This window comes from Oncorhynchus clarkii, chromosome 6 (assembly GCF_045791955.1).
Source record: "Oncorhynchus clarkii lewisi isolate Uvic-CL-2024 chromosome 6, UVic_Ocla_1.0, whole genome shotgun sequence".
In the NCBI taxonomy this organism is placed as follows: domain Eukaryota; kingdom Metazoa; phylum Chordata; class Actinopteri; order Salmoniformes; family Salmonidae; genus Oncorhynchus; species Oncorhynchus clarkii.
In genome coordinates, this window is record NC_092152.1 from 32,272,510 (window position 1) to 32,288,611 (window position 16,102).

Genomic DNA, 16,102 nt, shown 5'->3' on the forward strand with positions numbered 1-16,102 from the left:
CAGACTGCGGCAGGGTGAAGAGAGATGAGCTTTTATACCGCGGGAGGAGAAACAACTCAGCAGGAACAATCTCTCTCTTTAAAGAGACATCATCTTCGCTATCGTCATCACCCCTCCTTCCTTATCACACAGACTAACCACAGAAACACCATGATACAGCGGATGATAGGCTTTTTGAATTTTCACCCAAATGTCCAATTGTATGATATTATTTACTCTTGATTTCTGAGTGCCCACAATGGGATTACGTGCCATGTTCGTTGCAGTAGACCTAGGCCTATAGGCTTCAACTTTTTGAAACAAATGATGCCCACAATACCATGATCACCAAAAGAAAAGTACATAGCTAATACAAGCTGGATTTAAATTCTATGATTGGGTTTGGACTAGTTTTATGTGCAGCTCTTCATTCTATTTGTCAGTGCTGTGAATACATGACAGTGGAAGTGTGTGTGGTTCTGTCAGTGGGCAAAGTGTGTCCCCCAGGTGGGTTGGAGTGGATCTGCAGACTCACACTGCAGAGGTAATCCGACTGCACAGCAGCAGAAAGCGGCTCCTCCTATTTGTCGTCCCCCCCCCCCCCCCTCTCTCGCTCTCCCTCTCGCTCACACACCTGGCTGGCCCACTGACAACTTTACACCTCATAACAGTGTGTGAGGATTGACACGTCTTCATCATGATCCTCAGAAATGTATATAAGTGGATGGATCAGAATGACCTCTGTCAATAACCCAGGTTCTTTGAAAAATCAGACAGTGGAGAATTAAGTACGCACACACTTGCTATTTTAGTGTGGCCCTTGTAGGTGTGTCAGCTGATTTGGAAGAATGTGTCTGAGGAGGATAATTCTGTCCCTACTACAGCACCTATTGATCAGACTCCTTCAGGCTTCACACACACACACACACACACACACACACACACACACACACACACACACACACACACACACACAGCACCATGGCTGTAAATCTTAAAGGAACACCTTAAATATCTCTGTCATTGTAAAGTTCTGCAGCCCCATTTTACACAACTTTATACCGTCATGATCTTGGATACAAAGACTGAAATGTTTCTGCACGTGTCAACATTGCACAAGCCCTTGTATTTTCTCTGTTTTTATATGGCAGGTGATCACCCTCAGACCGAGACCCATACGTTGTCATGGCCTTCTCCTCAGTGACATAAACACTCACGTCATATTGACATTTTTGTCATTTAGCAGATGCTCTTATCCAGAGCGACTCACAGAAGCCTAGTCGGCATGGTGATTCGAATCAGCAACTCTTTGGCCCAACGCTCTTAACCGCTAGGCTATCTGCCACATATTTCTCATCACATTTATAATCACATATTTATAATCATATTTATCAGACAGAGTATCACATTTAGACCAAAAATGAACACTCCACATGCTTCTAGTCCCAGTTACTCACTACATCCACTATATACAGTGCCTTCGGAAAGTATTCAGACTCCTTGACTTTTTCCTAATTTTGTTACGTTACAGCCTTATTCTAAAAATTGTTTTTTTAAATTAATCCTCAGCAATCTACACACAACACGCCATAATGACAAAACAAAAGCCGGTTTTTAAAAACAGAAATACCTTATTTACATAAGTATTCAGACCCTTTGCTATGAGACTCGAAATTGAGCTCAAGTGCATCCTCTTTCCACCGATCATCCTTGAGATGTTTCTACAACTTGATTGGTGTCCACCTGTGGTAAATTCAATTTATTGGCCAGATTTGGAAAGGCACACACCTGAGAATTGTCCGTAGAGCTCCGAGACAGGTTTGTGTTGAGGCATAGATCTGTAGAAGGGTACCAAAAAATGTCTGTAGCATTGAATGTCCCCAAGAACAGTGGCCTGCATCATTATTAAATGGAAGAAATTTGGAACCACCAAGACTCTTTCCAGAGCTGGCCGCCCAACCAAACTGAGGAGTCGGGGGAGAAGGGCCTTGGTCGGGGAGGTGACCAAGAATCCGATGGTCCCTCTGACAGAGCGCCAGAGTTCCTCTGTGGAAATGGAAGAGCCTTCCAGATGGACAACCATCTCTGCAGCACACGACCAATCAGGCCTTTATGGTAGAATGGCCAGACGGAAGCCACTCCTCAGTAAAAGGCACCTGACCGCCTGCTTGTAGTTTGCCAAAAGGCATCTAAAGACTCTCAGACCATGAGAAACAAGATTCTCTGGTCTGATGAAACCAAGATGGAACTCTTTGGCCTGAATGCGAAACGTCACGTCTGGAGGAAACCTGGCACCATCCCTACGGTGAAGCATGCTGGTGGCACTATCATGCCGTGGGGATATTTTTCACTGGCAGGGACTGGGAGACTAGTTAGGATCGAGGCAAAAATGAACAGAGCAAAGTACAGAGAGATCCTTGATGAAAACCTGCTCCTGAGTGCTCAGGACCTCAGACCGAGGCGAAGGTTCACCTTCCAACAGGACAACGACCCTAAGCACACAGCCAAGACAACGCAGGAGTGGCTTTGGGACAAATCTCTGAATATCCTTGAGTGGCCCAGCCAGAGCCCGGACTTGAACCTGATCGAACATCTCCTGAGAGACCTGAAAATAGCTGTGCAGCAATGCTCCCCATCCAACCTGACAGAGCTTGAGAGGATCTGCAGACAGAAAAGAATGGGAGAAACTCCCGAAATACAGGTGTGCCAAATATTTTTTTAACTAGGTAAGTCAGTTAAGAACAAATTCTTATTTACAATGACAGCTTACTGGGGAACAGTTGGTTAACTGCCTTGTTCAGGGGCAGAACGACTGCTGATTGTCAGCTCAGGGATTCGAACCAGCAACCTTTCGGTTACTGGCCCAATGCTCTAACCACTAAGACTTGAGGCTGTAATCGCTGGCAAAGATGCTTCCAGCTAGTACTGAGTAAAGGTTCTGAATACTTGTGTAAATGAGCAAATATTCTAAAAAACATTTTTTTCTTTGTCATTATAGGGTATTGTGTGTAGATTGATGAGGGGGGGGGGGGAAACTATTTAATACATTGTACAGTAAGGCTGTAACCTAACAAAATGTGGAAAAAGTCAAGGGGTCTGAATACTTTCCAAAAGCACTGTATGAGTTGACTGCGGGTGGAGCAGAGAGCACTGAGCCAGAATGGAGGGGTAGAGGGGTGGCCTGCATTATCAGTCCTTGGAATGTCAATCAGTTTGAAGTTTGAGGAAGGCAAGTGAAGTGAAATGGGATGAAGTAAGAGGTTGAGAAAAAGAAGAGGGGAGGAGGAGGGAGATGAAGAGGAAGGGGAGAAGAGATTTGATGGACATGGAGGGAGGAGAGAGAGATGATGGAGGGAGGGTGAAGAGAGTGACCTTGGGAAGACAGAGCTCTACTGGCAGGCCTCATATAGATGAGTCAGCGTCTGTACATTTAACGTTTTGGATGATATTACATTGTGTGTGTGTGTTTGTGTGTGTGCAAGAGAGAGATCTCAACCATTTCCAAGTCCATTGACATACAGTATACTTGTCTTTGGTGACCTAAACACCAGAACTCGACAAGAACCTGACACCTTCAGCACACAGGGGGACAAGCACCTACCTGGAGGGGACAGCATTCCCTCCCAAATATTCCCCCCTAGACACAGCTACAACAAAACAACCAAGAAAAATGGGTCACAACTTTTGCAGCTCTGTCGCACACTGGGTCTGTACAGAGTCAATGGTAGGCTTTGAGTGGATTCCTACAGTAGGCTAACCTACAACTCATCTCTTGGCCATAGTACTATGGACAACTTTATCACCGACCTCATCCTAGAGTCTCTCAGCAAGTTCACAGTCAGCCTACTAACACCCTTATCAGACCACAACAAAATCAAAATCTACTTGAACAGAGCAATACCCAGCCATGACGTAGCGAAGCCGAACAAACTGCATGCTATTAAGAAATGCTATAGATGGAAGGAGGGTAATGTAGAAACCTACCAAAAAAACATATTGACCAACAACAAATCCAATCCCCCCTAGACAAAATGTTTCTCTTCAATAGTGAAGGTGTGAACTTAGCAGTAGGAAGCCTGAACAGTAAATTGAACCTATCAGCTAGCATATCAAATAATACAATTCTAGAAGAAAACATAAGAAAACTAACAAAAATGAGAAATAGTTTGATGAAGAATATAAAAATCTGAGAAAGAAATTGATAAACCTATCCAACCAAAAACACAGGTACCCAGAACCTATGCATTCACTATGGGGAAACACTAAAACAGTGAAGAAATACACAAAGAACAAATAAAGAACAGCATGTCATAAAGCAGCTCGTTTGAAGAAAACTTTGAATAAAATCACTGATGTGGAAATTTGAACACATTAAACAAACAACAACACAAAGAGCCATCTATCCAAAATGGAGATGTATGGATAAACCACTTCAACAACATTTTAGGCCATATAACAAAGAACCAAGTGCAAACACACATGCATGATCATTTGCAAAACTCAGAATCAGCTATTAAAAACTACCAGAACTTGCTGGATTCTCCAATTACATTGAATGAGCTACAGGACAAAATACAAACTCTCCAAACCAAAAAGACCTGTGGTGTTGATGGTATCCTAAATTAAATGACAAAATACACAGACCACAAATTAAAATGGCCTATACTTAAACTCATCAATGTTATCCTCAGCTCTGGCATCTTCCCCAATATTTGGAACCAAGGTCTGATCACCCCAATCCATATAAATGGAGACAAATTTGACCTCTACAGTTACACTGGAACCTACGTCAACAGTAACCTCAGGAAAATCCTCTGCAGTATCATCAAAAGCAGACTCTAACATTTCCTCAGTGAAAACAATGTCCTGAGCAAATGTCAAAATGGCTTCTTAACTAAATATCACACGGCAGACCACATGTACACCCTGCAAACCCTAATTTACAAAACAAAAAACTATTATAAAATCAATGTACACAAACAAGTGTGCAGTTAAAATTGGCAATAAAGAGCCGTGGGACGAGACAGGGATGCAGCTTGAGTCCCACCCTTTTCAACATATATATATCAGTTCATTGGCGAGGGAATAAGAACAGTCGGCATCACCCTGCCTCACCATACTAGACTCTGAAGTAAAATGTTTACTGTTTGCAAATGATATGGTGCTTCTGTCTTCTGCACAGATTCTGTCAGACTTAGGCCCGGACGGTAAATCGCATTAAGACAAAAATAATGGTGTTCCAAAAAAGTTCCCCATGCCAGGACAATGAATGCAAATTCTTTCTAGATACCGTTGCCATAGATTACACAAAGATTTATACCTACAGTTGAAGTAGGAAGTTTACATACACCTTAGTCAAATATATTTAAATTCAGTTTTTCACAATTCCTGACATTTAATCCAAGTAAAAATTCCCTGTCTTAGGTAAATTTGGATCACCACTTTATTTTAAGAATGTGAAATGTCAGAATAATAGTAGAGAGAATGATTTATTCCAGCTTTTATTTATTTTATCACATTCCCAGTGGGTCAGAAGTTTACATACACTCAATTAGTATTTACTAGCATTGCCTTAAAATTGTTTAACTTGGGTCAAATGTTTTGGGTAGCCTTCCACAAGCTTCCCACAATAAGTTGGGTGAATTTTGGCCCATTCCTCCTGACAGAGCTGGTGTAACTGAATCAGGTTTGTAGGCCTCCTTGCTCTCACACGCTTTTTCAGTTTTGCCCACAAATTTTCTATAGGATTGGGGTCAGGGCTTTGTGATGGCCACTCCAATACCTTGACTTTGTTGTCCTTAAGCCATTTTGCCACAACTTTGGAAGTATGCTTGGGGTCATTGTCCATTTGGAAGACCCATTTGTGACCAAGCTTTAACTTCCTGACTGATGTCTTGAGATGTTGCTTCAATATATCCACATAATTTTCTTGCCTCATGATGCCATCTATTTTGTGAAGTGCACCAGTCCCTCCTGCAGCAAAGCACCCCCACAACATGATGCTGCCACCAACATGATGCTGATTCACGGTTGGGATGGTGTTCTTTAGCTTGCAAGCCTCCCCCTTTTTCCTCCAAACTATTTTTGTTTAATCAGACCAGAGGACATTTCTCCAAAAAGTACAATCTTTTTCCCCATGTGCAGTTGCAAACAGTAGTCTGGCTTTTTTATGGTGGTTTTGGAGCAGTGGCTTCTTCCTTGCTGAGTGGCCTTTCAGGTTATGTTGATATAGGACTCGTTTTACTGTGGATATAGATACATTTGTACCTGTTTCCTCCAGCATCTTCACAAGGTACTTTGCTGTTGTTCTGTGATTGATTTTTCACACCAAAGTACGTTCATCTCTAGGAGACAGAACGTGTCTCCTAAAGCGGTATGATGGCTGCATGGTCCCATGGTGTTTATACTTGCGTACTATTGTTTGTACAGATGAACGTGGTACCTTCAGGCGTTTGGAAATTGCTCCCAAGGATGAACCAGACTTGTGGAGGTCTACAATTATTTATTTTTAGGTCTTGGCTGATTTCTTTTGATGTTCCCATGATGTCAAGCACAGAGGCACTGAGTTTGAAGGTAGGCCTACATCCACGGGTACACCTCCAATTGAATCAAATGATGTCAATTAACCTATCAGAAGCTTCTAAAGCCATTACATCATTTTCTGGGATTTTCCAAGCTGTTTAAAGGCACAGTAAACTTAGTGTATGTAATCTCCTGACTTTCTGGATTTGTGATACAGTGAAATAATCTGTCTGTAAACAATTGTTGGAAAAATTACTTGTCATGCACAAAGTAGATGTCCTAACCGACTTGCCAAAACTATAGTTTAACAAGAAATGGGTAGAGTGGTTGAAAAACGAGTTTTAATGACTCCAACCTAAGTGTATGTAAACTTCCAACTTCAACTGTACCTCTGCCTAAAAATCAAAACCACAGGTAACTTCCACAAGGCTGTAAACGGTCTAAGAGACAAAGCTAGAAGGGCTTTCAATGCCATCAAAACTAACAGAAAACTCTACATCCCAATTAGGATCTGTCTGAAAATACTTCAATCAGGTATAGAACCCGTTACTCTCTATGGTTGTGAGGTCTGGGGTACACTCACCAACCAATAATTCACAAAAAATTCACAACAAATCCTTAAAAATCCTTAAAAATCTCCTTAATGTGTAACGCAAAACCCCAACAATGCATGCAGAGCAGAATTGGGACTATACTCGCTAATTATCAAAATCCAGAAAATTCTGCAGCCACCTAAAGGGAAGTGATGCCCACACATTCCACCACAAAGCCCTCACTTACAGAGAGAGGAACCTAGCCAGCTGGTTCCTGGACTCTGTTCACAAACAGAACTCACAGAGCCTCAGGACAGCAACACAATTAGACCCAACCAAACTATGAGAAAACAAAAGAAAAACTGTTTAACACACTGGAAAGAATAAACAAAAAAAAGAGCAAACTGGAATACGATCTAGCCCTAAACAGAGAATACGATCTAGCCCTAAACAGAGAATACGATCTAGCCCTAAACAGAGAATACGATCTAGCCCTAAACAGAGAATACGATCTAGCCCTAAACAGAGAATACACAGTAGCAGAATACCTGACCAATGTGACAGACGTCACTGACCACATGAAATGGTCCATTTACACAGACAGTGTGGTGAAACCAAATCCAATTTTATTTGTCACATGTGCCGAATACAACAGGTAGACCTTACAGTGAAATGATGAATACAACAGGTAGGTAGACCTTACAGTGAAATGGGGCGGCAGGGTAGCCTAGCGGTTAGAGTGTTGGACTAGTAACCGGAAGGTTGCAAGTTCAATCCCCGAGATGACAAGGTACAAATCTGTCGTTCTGCCCCTGAACAGGAAGTTATTGAAAATAAGAATTTGTGACTTGCCTGGTTAAAAAATGCTTACTTATAAGCCCTTAACCAACAATGTAGTTTTAAGAAAAATACCTTTAAAAAATAAATAACTAAAGACAATAGTGAGGCTTTATTTTATTTATCTGTTATTTTACCAGGTAAGTTGACTGAGAACACATTCTCATTTGCAGCAACGACCTGGGGAATAGTTACAGGGGAGAGGAGGGGGGGGGGGGGGGGGGATGAATGAGCCAATTGTAAACTGGGGATTATTAGGTGACCATGATTTAGCCAGGACACCGGGGTTAACACCCCTACTCTTACGAAAAGTGCCATGGGATCTTTAATGACCTCAGAGTGTCAAGACACCTGTTTAACGTCCCATCCGAAAGACAGCACCCTACACAGGGCAGTGTCCCCAATCACTGCCCTGGGGAATTGGGATATATATTTTTTTAGACCAGAGGAAAGAGTGCCTCCTTCTGGCCCTCCAACACCACTTCCAGCAGCATCTGGTCTCCCATCCAGGAACTGACCAGGACCAACGCTGCTTAGCTTCAGAAGCAAGCCAGCAGTAGTATGCAGGGTGGTATGCTGTTGGCACTAAAAGGGGGTACCGGTACAGAGTCAATGTGCAGGGGCACCGGTTAGTCGAGGTAATATGTGCATGTAGGTAGAGTTATTAAAGTGACTATTCCAGGCTGTATCACAACCGGCCGTGATTGGGAGTCTTATAGGGCGGCGCACAATTGGCTCAGCGTTGTCCGGGTTAGACCGTCATTGTAAATAAGAATTTGTTCTTAACTGACTTGCCTAATTAAATAAAGGTTAAATAAACATCTAATTAAAAAATATCTACTGCTGTACACATCTTTTCTATTCATACTGTATACTGTCCATAGTATATATACACCATTATACACACATATATATTTACAGTATATTCCGGACTCTGACATTGCTCGTTCTGATATTTGCACCTGCGATAACATCTGAAAAATATGTGTAAAGTTGATTTAATTGTAAATTTATTTGAGCTGCACTTCCTTACCTCCTGCCAAAGGTATGGCCATATTTGAGATTCATATTTCCCACAGATCCACAAAGAATTTGAAAACAAGTCAAACATTGATATACTCCCATATATGTTAGGCTAAGTACTGCAATGTGCAATCACAGCAGCAAGATTTGTGACCTGTTGCCATGGAAACAGGGCAACCAGTGGAGCGCATACACCATTGAAATACAACCAATATTATCTGTTTACTTATCGTCCCCTACTGTTCACACTACAACTATTTGCACATGGTTAAATCACTGTACATAGCTGATAACGTTTGAGTGCAATGTTTACTGTACACTTGTACTTTTTTTGTTGACGTTGTTTTAGTTTATTCTCACTTTAGTTTTTTCCCCACTTGCTTTGGTAATGTAACATGTTTCACATGCCATTAAAGCCCCTTTGAATGGAATCGAGAGTGTTGCCTGCTTTATCCAGTAGGCGGCGGTAGAGCAACATGGACATACGCTGGACAGAACATTCTTCGCTGACAAATAGCTTCCTGTCTTTGACTCCAGAGAGGGAAAGTTCGAAACAACAACAAAGAGACACGCGCGGTTGTATTTTGAAATATTTGTAAAGGATTGTGTGACAACGATGTCTCGCGTATCTGCTCCATGTTTGCTGGACAGATGGACTGAAGAAAATAACGCTATCGTAGACAAGTGGAAGGTGAGCTACTATAGCTAGCTAGCTAGCCAACAAAAGAAGGGTCATGTCTAGATGGATCCAACATTTGTCAAAAGTATACTCATATATATATATATATATATATATATATATAACATTTTAGCTAACCCTTTTCCTAATTCTCAACCTGTCACGTAAATTCTCCTAAACTTGCTACAAATGATGGATCCCTTCTTGACCACAAAGTGTTGCCCTCTATCAATTGAATTTGGCAGTTAATTAACGTTATAATGAACAAAAATATGAACGCAACATGTAAAGTGTTGGTTTCATGAGCTGAAACAAAAAGATGTCTCAGAAATGTTGTGCACAAAGGCGCTAACGTCCCTGTTAGTGAGCATTTCTCCTTTGCCAAGATAATCCATCCACCTGACAGGTGTGGCATATCAAGAAGCTGATTAAACAGCATGATCATTACACAGGTGCACCTTGTGTTGGAAAAAAATATAAGGCAGCTCTAAAATGTACAGTTTGGTCACAACACAATGCCATAGATGTTTTAATGGAGTGTTCAATTGGCATGCTGATTGCAGGAAGGTCCACCAGCACTGTTGCCAGATAATTTCTCTACCTCCAACGTAATTTTAGAGATTTCGGCAGTATGTCCAACTGGCCTCACAACCACAGACCATGTGTAACCACGCCAGCCCAGGACTTCCACATCCGACTTCTTCACCAGCAGAGTTGTCTGAGACCAGCCACCTGGACAGTTGATGACACTGGGTTTGCACAACCAAAGAATTTCAGCACAAACTGTCAGAAACTCTCTCAGGGAAGCTCATCTGCATGCTCGTCGTCCTCACCAGGGTCTTTGCTGATATCAACGTTGTGAACAGATTGCCCCATGGTGGCGGTGAGGACCGGGTAATGATATGGGCAGGCAGGCATAAGCTATGGACAACAAACACAATTAGATTTTATCCTGAGATATCCTGAGGCCCGTTTTCATGCCATTCAGCCGCTGCCTTCACCTCTTGTTTTAGCATGATAATGGACGGCTCCGTGTCACTAGGATCTATACACAATTCCTGGAAGCTGAAAATGTCCCAGTTCTTCCATGGCATGCATACTCACCAGATGTCACCCATTGAGCCTGTTTGGGATGCTCTGGATCTACGTTTACAACAGCGTGTTCCAATTCCTGCCAATATCCAGTAATTTCGCACAGCCATTGAAGAGGTGTGGGACAACATTCCACAGGCCACAATCAACAGCCTGATCAACTCTATGCGAAGGATATGTCGCACCAGATACTGACTGGTTTTCAGATCCACGCCACAATCTTTTTTTTAAAGGTATCTGTGACCAACAGATGCATATCTGTATTCCCAGTCATGTGAAATTCATAGATTAGGGCCTAATTAATTTATTTCAATTGACTGATTTCTTTATGTTGCATGTCGCGTTTTATATTTTTGTTCAGTGTAACTGCTTCCATAGCCTTCATGTCTAAAGGTGTTTCCTCATATAGTCCTCTTTAAAGTGAACTCTGGGATAAAAAAAAAGGTAAAAAACTGTTCTCTTTGTATTCACATTGTCCTTGCCTTTGAATGAAAACTCAACTCTTTTGCCAGTTTACCAGATGATGGTAAACCCGGATGACGCTGTGGCAATTGAGCGCCACTTTATGGGACTCCCAATCCCATTTAATAGAAATGAGTGTATCTGGGAATTAACGGTAAATGTACTACTGGTGAGCCATTCCCGCAGCCTCCACAATGCTTTAGTCCACTCCGAGAAGCGTGAATCAGACAGGTTTCTCGTGTGCCATAAAAAAATGTATATATTGTTGGTCGACCAAGTTTTTTTTTTTTTTTTTTTTTTTTTTGTCTATCTACCAAACAATCGCTGACCTCCAACTTTATTTTTCATTAACGGCACCTACTGTACTAGAGTGCCACGCCTCCCGAATATTCTAATTTTAAAAATGACCAATAGAAGTATAAAGATGCAGGAACGCCCCTAATGTAGTGGGCTATACCAGCTTTGTATCTGCAAGCTGTTGGCTAGAGCGCACTTGCCAATACCACACATTATATAACGCGAACAGTAGAGTTGAACATTTGTGGAAAATCATTTAGCTTGTGTTTTATATTCGATACATTGGAATTGAACCGGAAGGGTAGTTTATGTGCACTACGGCATCACGCACAGCCTTTTCTCCGCAACAAGTCAATTCGATGGAAACCCATCTCTGGTAGGAAAATGCGCATATTGTTTTTATGCACATTTTGTCTATGTTCACATGAAAATCTGTCGCCAAATGGATGGTGGCACCAATGTGAGGGGATTTGGCAGGGGAAACCGTGTTGCCTATTGTAGCCTATTGTGTGGTGTGGGAATAATAACATGCAAACCTGAAAAAGGAAACCGGACCGTGGAATTTAAGTGTACCAAACTCAGACCACTTCTGGAGATGGTCTCAGTTCGGTTTGCTACAGGGCTCTTTTCTAAGGGTCTGAGTTCCTTTTGAGCATTAACACTGCACAGAAAATTAAGGGAACAGCACTGAGTTCACAAAAGTTGTGACCAAGTGTGACAACACCCTAACAAACGTGTCTTTTCAGCAACATCGTGACAGAGGAGACGCAGTAACTCGGGAACAGGGTCTGACACTACTGAAGTGGTGCTACGTGGAGAGTCACAAACTATTACAGAAAATACAAGGTGCAATATCTAAGATGGCATTTAATTTAAGCTAGCACCCCCCAAAAAAGTCTTATACAGATAAGTCTCTCTCCCCCCCCCCCCCTCCTCTCTCCATCCACCCCACCTTCCCTCACCTCCTCTCCATCCCTTTCCGCCCCCTCACCTTCCTTCCCCTCCAGGTGTACTTGCGGTGCCGGCCCATGTCCAGTTGGAGTTGACAGTGGTGTATAACTGCTGTCTGTTCTCATTCAGTCAGACACAACTCACTGAGGCAGAACATCTCCTCACACACAGCCTGGAGAGAGGTATGAAACACGTGCACACTCACACAGGTAGGAAACACACACATCTATCTTTGCCCTCTTCCCCCATCTCTCTCACCTCACTCCCTATACTTTGTGCAGCTCTCGGTGCTGTAGGTTGTGATTGTCCACCTCCCAACCCCCCAGTGTTCTGGTGTATGGTTCTAAAGTCCCTGGGTTCCACACCTTCCCTGCGCTCCTGTGCTCTGCATCTGCTCTGTCTGAGCTGGGCTCTCTGGCTGTCTACCTGCAGACTGGGGCACATACAGGAGCTGCAGGTAGTGTGTGTGTGTGTGACCAACCTGTTATTGGATTTCTCTGTGTGTAAAACACTAGGATTGGTGTATTAGGTCATGATGAAGTAATCAGAAATTAGGTCTTGAAACAATAGTTCTTTACTGTTACACACTGACATCACATCACAAATATTCATGTTTTTCTGGTTCCTTCTGTCTGCAGGAAGAGCTGCAATCGCTCTCTGAGGGACTGGGGGCAGTAGAGGTGGCTGTGGAGAGGAGTGCAGTCAGGCCAGCGGTGCTAGTGAACCCCAGGGATCTAAAAGACCTCCTTCTCATCTGCACTGTCATCGCTCAAGGTCTGAACCATTCAGAGCTCCCCATGCTGGTTAGATTAACCCTTACCTGTCCAAGGTCAGAGAGGTTTAACCCTTACCTGACCTTACCTTTGCAGGTGCTGAGCTGCTGTGTGAGGGGCGGTGTTCAGAGGCCCTGACTGTTCTTCAGAGAGACCCCTCCCCATTGGCCCCCAGAGAACTGCTGGCCCAGATACACACTCTCATAGGCCTCTGCCTCAGCCGCACGGTAAAAACACACACCTCACAAGCCCTTCAGACGCATGGTGAGAGAGAGTGATGACAACTGAGATGTGTTTATGTGCAGGGTCGTCCACACAGTGCTATGCAGTTTTATAGGAAGGCGTTGGAGACGGACGTAAGGTGTGTGTGTGCGCTGCACCAGAGCATCCTGGTCTACAGGCAGTTGGGAAACACACAAGCAGAGATCCAGGCTCTACGTCTGCTACACTCAGTGAGTGACACACACAGATTAAAGGCATCTGTCTGAGGCAGTAGTTGACTGAGATGTGATGGGTCTTGTGTCTGTGCCAGGTTCTGATGATGCCACCTGCCACCCAGCCTGCTGTGGCCCCACCTATCATCTGTCCCGCCTCTCTGCTCCCTGGCCAATCCCTATCCAGCCTGCTTTCTGTCCCCTCCTCCCTCAGCGTACTACACAGTCTGGCTCAGAAGTGTGTGCTCCATGGAAGGCAAGTTCCCAGATAGCCAACATTGTCGACATACCTCCTAGGAACGTCTTCAGATCTGAGAGGGTTGAATTTGTACGACTGTTGTTTATCTTGTAGTGTGCTATCCTATGGTTGTGTGTTTTGTGTTGTAGTGTGTCAGAGGGTGTAGAGCACTACCTGGACCTCCTAGCTGCTCTCCAGTCAGATCACCAGCTGTCTCAGGGGTTCTCTGAGGCCCCTTCGCTCCCCAGGTTACCTGAGCTCTACCTGGAGGCTGGCTCCTCCCTGCTGACGGCCCAGCGGCCTACAGACTGCCTGGCACTTTGTGATGAAGTCATCAGTACGACTCTGGAGCTGCTCCCAGAGAGGCTGTTGCTGGAAGAGCCCATGGAGGCATCTGTGCCTGGGTCTCCAGACAAGCTGGGGTTAGGCCAGGACCGGCTGGGTGTGGTGTTGTGGTCTGGGGCTGCCTACCTTCTCCAGGCCCACTGTTACTCCCACCTCAAGGACTGGAAGCAGGCTGTCACCCACTACACCAGGTGAGCCTCATATCGCATCACACTTCACCCACTGCGCCAGGTGAGTCTCATATCGCATCACACTGCACCAGGTGAAGCTCACATCGCATCACATCAACATAGAAGTTTCCATTAGACTGGTCGGGTTACCGACTCCACCAGATGAGCATCAGTCCTTACACCTGAGTGCTGAAACTGTGTCTTCTAGTTCTGAAGGAGTGTGTGTTGTGTTTCAGGTGCATCAACCTGCTGATGAAGGTGTCTGTTAAACAGAAAGGTGAGTATTCAGACTGGACACTTGGACATATGTCAATTGATGTTGTATGTTTGTTGATTTGTGTATCTGGAGGTTGTCTTGACGTGTGTTGGTGTTGTGTTGCAGGCTGTGTGAAGCTGGAGCTAGGTGTTAGGACCCTGCAGAGGCTGAAAGGGCTGGCTCTGGCAGGGAGAGGAATCAGCTTCACACACAGAGACCAGAAGAGGGAATCCCTGAGAGACCTACAGCTCAGCCTGCAGGCTGCACCAGGCAACTACAGGGTTAAATTGTCTTTATGTAGACTAGTATCTAGTAAGTAATACATGATTGTAATCCAGCCCCTGGGTGTGCATACAGGGTGTGCGAGCGCTGGGCTGTGGCTGACTGAGGTGCTGTGGAGGCTGGGGAGGAGACAGGAGGCTGCAGCCTTTTGGGAGAAGACCCAGAGCTCCAGCACAGCTCCATCATTAGAGTAAGATGACATCAGTGGTACAAATGATCACCTGGATTTACTCGCAATACAAATGGAAAAACATGTAGAAAAACATTGTTTTGAGTATAAAATTGAGAGTTATAGGTGTCCTTTGAGACACATCCTAACCCTCTGTTTGTCTGCGTTCTCTCCTTCCAGAGGTGTTCCCCTGTACCTGCTGGACCCCCAGACTGGCCCCTCCCTGGACCTCACTGACCTCCAACGCAGAGTGGAGGAGTTCGTCAATGCTCAGCACAGCTAGGGTGTGTCTCCAGAAACACTGGCGTGTCCACATAAGCTCTGGGATGTCTTCATAAGGCTTAGTAAGCCCTGTACCTGGGACAAGCTGGTTTTACCCACCCGACATAGTGTGAGGTTCATATCCTGGCTGAAATGGAGTTCCAATTAAGTGTAGTTGGAACTCTGTTAACCTCTGAAGCCCAGCCAAGATTTTGGAGGATGGCCACTCGAGACTAGAACTCTGTAGACCAACTGTGCCACTGTGAGCCGTAGCCACACTGCCTGGCGAGGCAGTTGCCTGTCCTGTTCCGCATACAGAAGGAATAGGACAGGCAACTCTTTGGGAATGCCGCAGTGCTCTGTCTGAGTGACTTATGTAAAAATGTGTCAGTAGTACATTATAGTGATATGACAAATATGATACGGTGTTGCCTTATTTCTGTAAATATGTAATATTTTTGTTTGAAATGTTTTATTTACTCAGCACCATAAAGAGTGTGGTTTATCTCTTCTGTGTCAGTTATTGTTTTAATGAATGTTCAGTGTGGGAGATTTAGCAAGCTCCTGTTACTGGTAAAAACAACTGTCTCTCTGTTTTGCTATTAGGATGAACTTGTGCTATAAGGTTAGATCAAGAGAGCTAATGTTATAAAGCAACACAGTGATTATATACAGTCAGCGTGATTATGGGAGATTGCACTTATTTTACGCCCCAGCAAACCGAGGCAGAGTCGAGATATGGACCAGAGAATAGACCGATAATGCCACTAAGTCGGTTTCAATAAATCGAGTGCATCTG

The 16,102-nt window shown here is 43.9% G+C and overlaps 1 protein-coding gene across 1 annotated transcript; it reads left to right on the plus strand.

The window, feature by feature from the left end:
* Positions 1 to 9,372: 9,372 nt before the first annotated feature.
* On the plus strand, positions 9,373 to 15,812 carry LOC139412028 (FA complementation group G). The gene is made up of 13 exons (XM_071158811.1): positions 9,373 to 9,585; positions 12,171 to 12,270; positions 12,432 to 12,557; positions 12,657 to 12,832; positions 13,014 to 13,149; positions 13,245 to 13,375; positions 13,454 to 13,600; positions 13,681 to 13,838; positions 13,970 to 14,356; positions 14,572 to 14,612; positions 14,718 to 14,861; positions 14,949 to 15,063; positions 15,223 to 15,812. Exons 1-13 carry the CDS (start codon positions 9,511 to 9,513, stop codon positions 15,323 to 15,325), a joined length of 1,839 nt encoding a protein of 612 aa, XP_071014912.1. The 5' UTR covers positions 9,373 to 9,510; the 3' UTR covers positions 15,326 to 15,812.
* Positions 15,813 to 16,102: the final 290 nt, after the last annotated feature.

Excerpts from the sequence above, each read along its gene's own strand:
- LOC139412028 (XM_071158811.1), top strand. The coding sequence starts at position 9,511 with ATGTCTCGCGTATCTGCTCCATGTTTGCTGGACAGATGGACTGAAGAA. Across the intron at positions 12,271-12,431 it reads ACTATTACAGAAAATACAAG|GTGTACTTGCGGTGCCGGCC; the intron begins GTGCAATATCTA and ends CTTCCCCTCCAG. Across the intron at positions 13,601-13,680 it reads CTCTACGTCTGCTACACTCA|GTTCTGATGATGCCACCTGC; the intron begins GTGAGTGACACA and ends TGTCTGTGCCAG.